This window comes from Monoraphidium neglectum (genome assembly GCF_000611645.1).
Source record: "Monoraphidium neglectum strain SAG 48.87 unplaced genomic scaffold scaffold01634, whole genome shotgun sequence".
Taxonomy (NCBI): Eukaryota; Viridiplantae; Chlorophyta; class Chlorophyceae; order Sphaeropleales; family Selenastraceae; genus Monoraphidium; species Monoraphidium neglectum.
The window spans coordinates 1-11617 of record NW_014011994.1 but is presented as its reverse complement, the minus strand read 5'-3'; the positions used below and the strand labels follow the sequence as shown (position 1 = coordinate 11617).

The 11617-nt window shown below is 66.4% G+C and overlaps 4 protein-coding genes across 4 annotated transcripts in view; 2 read left to right on the top strand and 2 right to left on the bottom strand.

Annotated features, from left to right (window-relative positions):
* Positions 1-1696, bottom strand: part of MNEG_8544 (hypothetical protein) — a gene marked incomplete at both ends in the record, with an annotated part of 2289 nt that extends 593 nt beyond the window's left edge. The window contains 3 exons of the mRNA XM_014042986.1: positions 561-871; positions 1046-1433; positions 1574-1696. Of these exons, the coding sequence (XP_013898440.1) occupies positions 561-871; positions 1046-1433; positions 1574-1696 (822 nt within the window). The remainder of the gene's footprint in view (positions 1-560; positions 872-1045; positions 1434-1573) is intronic.
* Positions 1697-2657: 961 nt separating this feature from the next.
* On the top strand, positions 2658-5858 carry MNEG_8543 (hypothetical protein; the record flags this gene model as incomplete). The annotated part of the gene is made up of 7 exons (XM_014042985.1): positions 2658-2717; positions 3016-3321; positions 3597-3764; positions 4040-4449; positions 4826-5051; positions 5279-5355; positions 5711-5858. 7 exons carry the CDS (start codon positions 2658-2660, stop codon positions 5856-5858), a joined length of 1395 nt encoding a protein of 464 aa, XP_013898439.1.
* A 1306-nt stretch (positions 5859-7164) lies between these two features.
* Positions 7165-8041, top strand: MNEG_8542 (Transcription elongation factor 1; the record flags this gene model as incomplete). Its single annotated transcript, XM_014042984.1, has 3 exons — positions 7165-7263; positions 7556-7668; positions 8005-8041. 3 exons carry the CDS (start codon positions 7165-7167, stop codon positions 8039-8041), a joined length of 249 nt encoding a protein of 82 aa, XP_013898438.1.
* Positions 8042-9947: 1906 nt separating this feature from the next.
* Positions 9948-11390, bottom strand: MNEG_8541 (hypothetical protein; the record flags this gene model as incomplete). The annotated part of the gene is made up of 4 exons (XM_014042983.1): positions 9948-10031; positions 10348-10499; positions 10985-11138; positions 11319-11390. 4 exons carry the CDS (start codon positions 11388-11390, stop codon positions 9948-9950), a joined length of 462 nt encoding a protein of 153 aa, XP_013898437.1.
* Positions 11391-11617: the final 227 nt, after the last annotated feature.

The following is an 11617-nucleotide window of genomic DNA, read 5'->3' as shown; positions in this document are numbered from 1 at the left end:
CGCCCCCCAGCCCAGCGCCTCGCGAGCGCCCCCCACCCCACCCCAGGTCCCAGTCCCGCCCTGTGCGCCCTCGCGCCTGCGCCTCCTCCTCCCGCGCTTTCAGCCGCGCCGCCGCCTCCGCGTGCGTGCGGTCCAGCTCCCTCCGCGCATCTTCGAGCCGCTCCCTGTATTTGTCGGCCTCCTCACGTCGCGCCGCGCCAACCTCCAGCTCGCGCACGCGCCGCACTGCCGCCTCAACCTGGATGGCGGCGAGCGCGTCGCACTCCTGCTCATAGGAAGGGGTTTGCGGCCGTGTGAGCTCAGGTGACCAATTGTGCGTGGGCGTGAGTGTGTGTGTGTCTGATTGTGTGTGTGTGTGTGTGTGTCGCGCCTGGGCTTCAAACAAGCAATGCGACGGCTACGGCTGCAGAGCCACCAGATATCCACCCAGGGTTCACGGCAACCATGGCGTCAGCAGCAGCACCGACTGCGCCAGCCCCTGACCCAACCTGCTCCTCAGCCGGCCCCGCCCACGCCCCTGCGCTGCCGCGGCCGCCAGCAGCCACCCCGGGCCCTCCCACCTGTCGGTACCGCGCCATCCGCTCCTCTATCGGAAGACCCCAGTCGCCGTCGCCGCCACCACCATTGCTGTTACCATCCGCCGGCTGATGCGCGCCCTGGGCGGGCCCGCGGCCGCGGCGCCGCGCGTGCGCCTCCTCAACCGCCCTGAGTTGGCCCGCCACCGTCAGGGGCGCCTCCGGTAGCGCCGGCTGCTGCGCCGGAGGCTGCGGCTGCTGCAGCGGCGGCGTGTCTGGGGGCCCTGCCTGGCGGCCGGCGGCTGCGCTGCTGTCCGCCGCGGCGAGGGCCTCCAGCAGCGAGGCGCCGAGGCTGCCTGCCCATGGCGCGATGGGTCGAGAGCGATGCGGTCTCTATCCGGCACAAGGGGCGCGTTTTCGCAGCAGCGATGGACCAGCACCAGCGCAGCGGGTGCCACGATGACCATGAGGGCCCCACGTGTCGTGGCGGGGGTGTCCTCAAAAGGCAAGCCGCACGCGCAAAGGCTCACCGGCCCCGTCCTCGTCGGCCGCAAGCCGCCGCAGCTCCCCATGCACCGCGGGGTGTCGCTCCGCCAGCCGCAGCAGCACGAGGAGGTCGTCCCTGCCGAGGGCGCCGCCTCCGCTGCTGCCGTGGTCGGGCAGATGGGCCTCTGCGGCAAACACTGAAAGGCTGCAGGCGCGGCCGCACGCGGCCAGGTGGTCGGCGACCAAGGCGTCCATCGCGGCGCGCCAGAGCCGCGTGCCATTGCGCGACGGGCGCTGCTGCTGCTGCTGCTGCTGTGTCAGGGACGTTGGAAGCGCGAACTGGTCGCGCGCGGGCGCGGCGACCAGCAGTGCGCCGGGCGCGGCGCGGGCGCCAGGTTGGAGCTGGGCAAGCAGCTGCGCACGCAGCTGGGCCTGCAGTTGAGGGGTGGCGGGCAGGAGCGGCAGGCAGGTCAGGGCGTGCTCCCACGCGCTGCAGCGCGCAGGTGACCTGCCGCGGCGCGAATTTGAATCGTAGTCACGCGCTCCGCTGCCGCCGTTGCGACGCAACACACCTTGAGTGTGGACACAACGCCCGATCGCTTGAGCTGCGAGTAGAGCTGTTCCTTGAAGGCCTCGTTCGGCTGCACGGCCCCATCGCCATGCTCCTCCACCGAGATCGGTGGCATGTGGTCCATCGTGTCAATGACATCAAACAACACCGTAGCGCAAATTTTCAACCATCAGACGCGCTCCTGCTCCTTCACTCGTGACAACGCACCGGATCTGTGTGGGGCAGTCCAGTGCCGCATTGTCAGGTGAAGCTTCGCGGGTGACCGCCACGGCCCTGTTGCCTCGGGGCCGTGTGGCGATAGCAGGAGCCCGTGCACTTTCTGAATAAAAGGCACGCTCATGACTGACTCATTGGGGCTGGCGGGCTCGGCACGCAGCCTGCCTAACACAGCCCTCTGGCGGGGTCGCCCATGCAGCACCCCGCTGGTGCAAACGCGCCAGGACATACAGGGGCGATCAAGGATCATCGGTGTTTGCAGCACGGGGTTTGTAGACCGCCAGGTGGCGGCAAAACAGCACTGTGCTGCTCACTTGATTGCAAGAGGAGGGGATCACGATACTGCACAGCGCTGAGGGGCATGCACCGGTAAACAACAAACTATTAGTTTGTTGGTGCGAGCATCACCTGGTATACTGGACACCAGGTGAAGCTCGCGCCTCACCAGGTGTACAGTACACTAGGTGATGCTCGCCTAGTGTACTGGTGGTCGCGCTCGCTGTGCAGTGATGCAGCCAATCGGCATATGGCCGACTTATGCGCCGCTCATCCTTCCTTCGTGGATGAGCGGTATGTGGGGCACACGCAGTCCAACAACACGCACCTCGGCCAGATGGAAGCTGCCCGTGAAACACCCGAATCGCCGCTCAGAAGGTGTGACAGCCCAACATGGCAGCTGCGTGATGTTGGGGCAGCTGGGTGGTCATGCCTCAAACAGCTCCAAAGGCAAGCATAATCACCAGTATTTTCTCAAACTCCAGTGTTTGTAGCCGCGTATGCAACTTTGCCCACCGCACAAGGCAGACGCGAGAACGAAAACCGCTCGGCGGTCCAGCTCGCGAACCGGCCCCGATCTTCCAGGAGCCACCATGAGGCGGAGCCGAGTAGCATGCATGGTTCTGATTGCCTGTCTGGCCACGCTTTACGTGGTGAGCGTGGTCGACGGTGTGGCGCCTGCGTTGCCCCCGCCCCCGCTGCGTCAGCAGTGATGACGGATATGCATGCACTTCACAGAGGGCGTGCGGCACTGCTGTGCTGCTCCAGCGCCCTCCAGCATAGTTGATATTCGATACAGCCAAAATAAAGTCAGCCTAGTGTGCATGTGCCCATGCTCGCCCGACCGCTCACGGCTAGGCCGCCGAGACATCACGACCAAAGAAACCTCTACTGCCCCGACACATGCTCACGGCGCCATCCCGCACGCCGCCCGCCACCCCAAACTCGCAGGCTGACGCCGCAAAGCCAAACCCCAAGGGTAAGGCCCCAGCCGACGCACCCCCGTCCGCCACACCGCCCGCCGCGCCCCGCATCCTGCAGCCGCCAAGCGCCCCCGCCGCGCTGCCCCCGCTGCCGAGCGGCGCCGCCCCGGCCGTCGCGCCCGCTGCGCCCGCCGCGCTCGCCGCGCCCGCCGCGCCTGCGGCGCCCGTCGCACCCGCGCCGCTGACGCCGTCGGGGTCGCCCAGCGGGTACTCTGTTGAGGCTGCCGAGGGCTGCATTAATGCCGGCGCCCTCCAGGGCGACACCACCGCCTGGGTGAGCGGGGCCAGGCCCAGCTCAGTGCAATGCACCATGACCTCAGCGGCGCGCTCCTCACCCAGGCAATTAGACTCACACCTCAAGCCGCGCGGTGATCAAGGTTCCGCAAAGCTTTTGGTGTCAGCGGACGGCGCGGCGCTTAGCACCTGGCAAAGCGCAACTGCATATTGCGCCCACCCTTCCGACTCAAAACTGGCCGCAAGGGGTTTCACCCCTTCCGTCATCTTCTCACGCCCACCCGCGCCCCTTCTGGTCCACTCCCACCAACGCAGCTGGCCTGCCACAATGCCAAGGCGGCCTGCCAGGGCTTCGGCCCCGGCATCGTCATCCGCGCTAACGCCGCCGCCGCCGCAAACGCGACGGCGGTTGACTTGAAGGCGGCCAATGGCAGCGCCTCGCTGGTGCAGTGCAGCAAGTTCGCGCACGGCGCCTGCCAGCAGGTGAGCTCTTACGTGCTATCAATGGGAATGAGTATGTATTAGAGTGCGCGCCGATGCCCCGCTGTCCAGCGGCCGCACGGGTCGTTCAGCAAGCTTCCCTTGCGTGTGATTTTATTGCTGACCTCACCCAACCGTCGCAGACCTGCAAGTAGCTGCACGGCACCCCGCCCACTCACCCCCCCTCCATGATTGCCTGCCTGCTGCTTGTCTCCCACGCTATGCCCCGCTCCGCCCCAAAGCCTTACCTCGCCCAATTTTCCACCTCACAAACGCAGGGGGCCAAGACCGCCTCTGACTTCCTGTGTGCCGCCGAGCTCGCCACCGGCTTCGGCGACTGCTCTCCGGAGGACTTTGCCACCGCCTTCGCAATCGAGGCAACCGCCGCCTGCGCCAGCACCGCCAAGGCCGCGACCGGCGTCGACCCCGAGACGGGCGCGTGGGCCGGCGCCGCCGGTAACGCGACGGCGCCCCCCGAGGCGCCCTCTGGCGGCAAGGGCGGCGCGGCCCTCGGTCTGGCGAAGAGGACCGAGGACGACGCCACCATCCACAGCCCTTTCCAGAACCCTTGGACCGACCCCTTCACCAACCCCAACTGGTGGATGTACGCAAGGGGCGGCCCGTACGGGCCCTACACCGGCGGCGCGGGCAGGGAGTCCCCAGCGGGCGGCTACGTCAACGGCAACTGGTGCGCGCCCGGGCGACGGTCCGCGCGCGTCGCTTGGCTGTTTTGTGCCTGCGTAAGCTTTCTTGCTTGAAGCTTTCAGTTTGGGCCGGACGACCGGCGGACGGGGGTGGGCCCTAGCCTCGGCTCGTGTCAAGTGGCCGCATCGCCCCACCTGCTGTTGGCTGCTTACCTTCTGACCGCAGCTCTCCCCTGGCCCAGCCTCGTTTGCTTTGTGCCCCTGCGCTCGCGTGCTTGCCATCTGTGCGCACCCCAAACCCCCTTCAAAGCACATGCGAGGCTCCATTTTGGATGGCCATCGAAAAATCAGCACCCCTTACAGCACGATTTTGGCATGACAGACTTACATCGGACGCAAATCCAACCCGGCCGGCCGCAGGTACCAATTCAGCGGCGTCTGGTACCAGTATTTGGCAGGCCAGTTCTACCCCGCCGCGAACACCGGCGGCGGCGTCAGCAGCGGCGGCGGCGCGTCCTCCGGCGGCGTCTTCTCGGGCGGCTCCCCGGCCGGCCCGTCGGGCCCGCCGGCCGGGCAGGACCGCACGGCTCCTGTTTACCAGAACGGCCAGTGGTACCAGCTGGGCGGGGTGTCCTACCTTTACCAGGTGGGGCCGAGGATGAGGAGGCCGTTTGGATTGAACTTTTGCTGGTGCACTGGTCAACTCTCTGAAACGGGCACATCGGCGTGGGGTTGGCCAGGACTTCCCGGCAGCCACAAGCAACCCAGCTATTTGTTTTGTCGCCCTAAACATCACTAACCACGACCACCTGTATCGTGCTGCACGCTCGCAAATTTGGTGAATGGTGATGTCATCATGACATCACCTTGCAGGACAACCAGTGGCACTACCTCAAGGACGACCAGTGGTACCTCTTTTCGGAGAACAACTGGTACTACTACGAGCCCAAGTGAGAAGCTCATAGTGAACTTGGTGTCGACTCCATGCATTCCTCTGTTGATGCAGCTGTATGGCGTGGTCAGCACCACCTGGCAGCTGGACGGGCATCTCTGTCTCTGTCCAAGAAAGGAAACCCCAAAGCACCTTGTCGGCTCCAGATCATATCGTACCGTTTTGCTGACTGTCTTGTTGTGAATATTGCGCATTCTTGTCAGCACCGCTCACAATTTATCTAGGACTGCCCTTAAACTTGCCCTGATATCAGCGTGTCGTACATCGCGCAGACATTGCCCCGCCTGCCCCGACCCCACCCGTCCATTCCTCTGACGCACCTCGCGTATGCCACCGCTCATCAAATCCCCCAGGGCGGCCACCTACTACTACTACTCAAACGGCATGTACTACGTCCCCGACACACCTACCGCCACCACCGGCCACTGGTTCAACGTGCCCAAGCCCCGCACCCCCCCTGCCGCGCCGACTGGCCGCCCCAGCCGCCGCCTGCTTGCCTAAGCGCCGGCTCTCCTGCCCCCTGCGGGCCTTCATGCCGCCATGCGGCACGCGGAAGGTTTTGCCGACGCGGCGAGGGCACCTGCGGGCCGGAAGGGACGTGCCCGGCCCGCTTGCTCCTGCTCCCCAGTTTCCTACTGCTGCCGCTCGCGCGGGGGCGCTCGTGCGCCGCCGCTGCTGCTGCGTGGCCAAGAAGGGACGTCGGTGCCTTTGGCGTTTGGGTGTTTGCAGCTCTCGCAATTTCAATCCCATCACTGCACGAACGTTTGGCACCGCCAAGCAGTGAGGGCTCCAAGCTGTGCAGTGGTTTGTGGCTCTGTCGGCCCTGGTGGATGCCACTCGTGATTTAAATCGGTGACAACACATGATGTGCGCGTGCTTACCAGCGCCAACCACAAGCCTTCCTTTCTACGCCAAAGTACCTGCCTCTTTGGCGCACCATGCACCACCCATTCCTTGCTGCAACATGCTTCCGGCGCGTCGCGCTGAGCGGCGCTGCAGGCCCCGTCCCCTCCAATTGCACCCCCACCACAGTTCCTGCCGACGCGCCTGGATCCAGCATGCGGCCTGCCCATGTGGCTGTGGCCCTTGCGGAATTTTTCATTCATCCTTCCCACAGGTGCATCCTTTCACGCATGATGAGCATTTGGTGCATAACCATTCACCAAGGTTTGTAACAAAGAATCAGGACCTAGATTCAATCTCAAAGTCAACTGCTTATGCATGTTTGTGCCATCCAGCGCTGCTTCCATAAAAAAGCTGCCTCCAATCAGATCAGTGCTTCATATGGGGAAACGCGGCCGGGTCCAGTGTGCCGCGTTCGACTGTGCATCGAGTGCCGCGCCGCCCTCCTTGCCGTGGGTTTGCTGACATCATTACCCGCTGCTGTCAACAAACATTGGTGGGCGTCAGCCACAGCAATGTCGGAAATGCATCGAATATGCTTCCTCATAAGCGAAAAAAGGCGGCGGGCAGCGGCAATCCAGCGCACGTCAACTTGCGCGCTCAGATCATGGTTAATCAGTACGTCCCGATGGCACGTATTCAGCTTCGCATCGCATCAATCATAGCTCCAATAGGTGCTGCACCTTCAAAGTTGCAGCACGGACGTCACTGTACTGTACCCACCCCGCTTTCCACTCCCGCACTCCGCCCTTCGCGGTAGCATAGCTCAAACAGCTTACTGGAGACAGTAAAATTGGGGTTGTAGATACACTAGTTGCATAGGCGCGGTGCGCACCGCGTGCAGGCGGCGCAAACCGCGCACGGGCAAGGCAGCAGCAGCGGCCGGGGTGGCGCGCGCCCAAAAATGGGCAAGCGCAAGAGCTCCGCCAAGCCGCCACCCAAGGCGCCGGCGCCCAAGCTGGACACATCGTTCAACTGCCCCTTCTGCAACAGCACCAAGACGGTGCGCGGCGCTGCTGCATGCACGGGCGACCTCCACGCTGCGGCCCATGCTCCCCATGCGGCCGCGCCATGCGGCCGCGCCATGCGGCTGCGGCTGCGCCGCTCCCTCAGCCCTCAGCTGGGTCCGGCCGGCAACCTCCCTCTTGCAGAAGCGCCCTCGTCGCGCAACATGTGTGTGCCGCGCCGCGCCGCCGCAACCGCAAATGCTGTCGGCCCACACTCCTACTGCAGCCAGGGGCCCTGGCGCCACCCATCCGATCCCCCCCGACTGTCTCCCCTCCCCCCAACCCCAGGTCCAATGCACCATGGATTGGGAGCGTCAGGAGGGGACCGTGGAGTGCGTGCACTGCAAGGAGAGCTTCAGCAGCAAGATCAACCACCTGTCTGAGCCGATTGACATCTACAGGTGTTTACAGGACCCCTGGGGACGGCCCTGCATATCAGGCAGCCCTGGGTGATCTGGGTGGTGCTCCTTGTGTTTCGGCAGCGGTCAAAACCGCGGCAGGACTCATGGCGGGACAGGATACCCCATGGCATGCCTGCGGCTGCTTGATCGCGGCGGCGGCGGCGCCGCGCGGTTGCGCTTGGTTGAAAAGTGGGAGTGTGGTGAGCCAGCTGCGGCCGGGGCGCGGGCGTGGAGCGGCGCGGGCGCCATGCCTTGCTGCTTCGGCCGCCCCCCACCACCCCCGACCACCTCATGCCGCCTCCGCCCCACCACACCCCACCGCCTTTCGCCCCGCAGCGACTGGCTGGATGCCTGCGAGAGCGCCAACGCATAACATGCAAAGCTGATTTCGTATAGTGGCGTCGTCGCGCGCTGTAGCCGGCGCCTGCGCCGGCCGCGCTCGGAGCAACGTGCAGCGGCAGCGCAGCTTTCCAGGATCGCGTGCGGCCGGCGAGCCTGCTATTGATTGGGCGCGGCTGACGCGCCTGCGTGCGCGGCGCCGCATTCCTGAGCCCCATCCCTCATCTGCTGACACGCACCCGTTTCGGAGGTGCCTCCATGCCCCGCCGAGCAAGGCTCTCATCTGAAGCTTGTAAAATCCCGTGACCGTTGGACTGAGCAGGGGAGGCAAGGCAGCCATGGGCCATGGCGGTGAGGGGGCCCTGCTGGCACTGTCATGGGGGTGGGCCGACGCGACAGCCGTGGTTACACACGGACGCCCTAGGTGGCGCGCGCCTGCGGTGCAAGGCGCGGGAGCGGGCGTGGGGCGGCCAGGCGGCGGCGCCGGGCGGAATATCTAAGACGATGGCTGGGTCGCACGTTGTGTGGGCCGCCGCGCGTGCACGCATGTGTGTTAGGGTTTGGGGCATAGCGCTTCGCACCCCCTCAGGGGCGCTCGGGCCTCGCACAGCTGCGGGCAAGCCGCGCCGCGCTGGGGGCCGCCCGTGGCGGCGGGGCTGGAGCATGTGGGAAACAACGGGGGCGCCCAGGCAAGGCAGAGCGCGCTTGCGCCGCCCAAGGGGTGCTCAGAAAGGGGGCGCCCGCCGCGCGGAGGCATAGAGATGGGGCGAAACCGCCTGGGATGAGGAAAAAAACCGCCGGCGCCGGGCAAACGGGGGCAATTCGCCGGAGCGCGGCGGCGCCGGGCCGCGGGCGCCGCTCTAAAAGCGAGGCGGCGGCGGGGACCCGAAATCGCCCGATGAAATAAACATGAGGCGGCTCCGCCACTGCAAAGCGGCGAGGCCCCGCGGCGGCGGGGCAGCGCTGCAGGGGTGCGCGGCTGAGACCATCGGTCAGCACTTCCCTTCACCATGGGCGCGGAGAAGCTAAAGGTTCACACAGCAGCCGCCTTATTTCTGATTAAGTACTGCGGCCGCGCCCTGCCGAGCCGGGCGCGGCGCACGCCCCATGAGAGGGCGCGCGCACAGGGGTTTGAGGGTCGCAGGCCCCAATTCTGTGCACCCCCGCGGGGGCCAGGGACCGACAGCCCGGGCCCAGGTGCGGCTGCTTGCGCGGAGTGAGTCACCTGCCACCCAAAGGAATGCCGCATCCGCGTGGCGCGCGGCGCGTGGCGGCGGGCGGCCACCCGGGAATCGAGGCGCCCGCTCGCCGGCCCCGCCCCCGCGGCGGACTCGCCGCGTCGCGAGGCGCCCCGCAGCGGGTCCCCCCACACAGGAAAAAAACGCGGGCGCGTCGGGTTGCGGGGGCCGGGGCGGCGGCGCGGCACGCCGGGCCCCAGGGCGGCTCGAAGCGGCGCATGTTGGGGGCGTATGGCGGGGTGCCCACTGCGCGGAGGCGAAAATAGGCCGGCGGCAGGGGGCGTGCCCCCCGCCCGAAAAGTCCTGCTAGGGTGGGTGCGCATGGGACACAGTCTGGGGGATGCGCTTGGTTGTGGCTTACCGAATGCTCGAGGGTTCGTTCGCGGCGGCGCGCGCGGCGGCGAAAAGAGGGGCGAGGGCACGCCGCGACGCCGGCAAGGGATGCATCATAACGGGCGCGAAAACAGGCGCCAGGCCCCGCCCGCGGGCGGGCGTCCGCCAGAGCCGCGTCCCATAGGAGGCGGCCCCAAGGGCGCGTCGCGCGGCGCGTGCGCTCTCGGCAGCTGCTGACCGCGCGGACCAAGCCAGTGGGTAGTCGCGCGGCCCGGCCGGGCGCGCCGCGGCAACACTTGACAGGGCCCGGGCGCTGGGGGCACCCAGGGAGGCTGCATCAGACATGAACCATAAAACATGACAAAAATATCAGAGGATCATCAGGCCAGGGAAGCGGGCCTGGCGCATTATGAGGGGGCGCCCCGACGCCAGCAGCTCCCGGCCAGCCTTGACCTGCGGGATGAAAATCGGTGTGTGTGTGTGTGAGAGGGGGGGGGGAGAGAGCGGCAGGCGCTGCATGATGTGTGTACAGAGGGTCTCGACACGACTCTGCTGCAAGGGCGCGAGCGGCGCTCCTCAACCCCCAATCAATTTTTCCACCACATGCGGGGACCCAAAGTCTCGTGCAGCGAGCCGGCAAGGGCGTCTCAGTACATGTGCACGTCTCAGTGCATGCGGGCTCGAGGGCTCCGCAGGACCGTGGCCGCATCGTCCCCTGATAAAAAGGCGCCCCCCCCTCCCCCCCGAAAAACCGTGTCCCCGCGCCCACCTTGGCAACCAGGCGCATCTTATCCATCGGCGTGATCTTGGAGCAGCCCGCGATGTCGAGCTCGGTGAGCACGGGCAGCCGCAGCAGCGCCGACACCGCCTCGTGATTAATGGTGGTGGCGCCGGCCAGAGACAGCTTCAATGGGGCCGCCTCTGCGGGGCGGGCCGGCGGGAGGCGGGGGCCGGAGAGGGCGGGGCTCGCGTCAATCAAGTTTTTAATAAGCACACACAGGAACTCATGAATAGATGCATACGACTATCGACTGCGATTGACTGGTGTGAATATGCTGGCGTGCGGCGCGTCGGACAGGCGCCCCCTTCCCTCGCTGCACCGCACTGACGCGTGCGTCACCCGAGGCGCCCCCCTTGGCGTCCCCGAACGAAAGGTGTCCCCGAACGAAAGGTGTCCCCGAATGAGCCCCCTGCTCTCAGAGCCGGTTGTTGATGGCCCCTTTTTGTAACGCGCAACGCGCACACGCCGCGATGATGTACCATTGCCGTGCACGCGCCCAGCGCACTGATGTGACCCGGCCGTGCGCGCGTCGGCCGTTCTCATCCATATCCACCCCCCTTATCCCAATCAAGGCGCCCGGTCGCCGCCGGTCAACCCTGGTCAACCGCGGTCAAACCCCGCTCACCCTGCGCGTGGACCATGCGCGCGCAGATCGCGTCCACCAGCGCCTTGACGCCCTCGTTGCTGATGTGGCTGAACGCGGGGCGGCTCAGCGTCGGCTGCTGCTTGAACGCCCAGGAGTCTAGCCGCAGCTCCGTCAAGGGCAGCATCCCCAGCACCTGCGGCGCGGCCACAAGCGAGTTGAGATAGTCCCCAACGCTGGGCGTCGGTTTGTATACGCACGCGCATGTGCATTTGGGCGTCGCTCCGACTGATGGCATGCGCTCTCGCTTCACGCCTGTCCCGCGACACACACACGCCGGCTGCACACCGATACACCCCACGCCCAGACGCCTCACCCTCAGCTGGTCTGCCGTGAGCAGCGGCCCCTTTGCCACCACCTCCAGCGCCCCAAAACACTGCACACACATACTTGCCGCAGACCAACACGCCCCCCAGCTCACCCTCAGTTGGTCCGCCATGAGCAGCGGCCCCTTTGCCACCACCTCCAGCGCCCGCAGCCCCGCCAGCCCCGTGAACGACCACAGGGCGTCATCTAGGTCCTGGGGGCTCTCCACTAGGTATGACAGCCGGCGCAAAAACGGGCTGCGGCGGCGGGTCGGCGCCGCGTGGGGGAGGGGTGGGGGGAGGGTTGGCA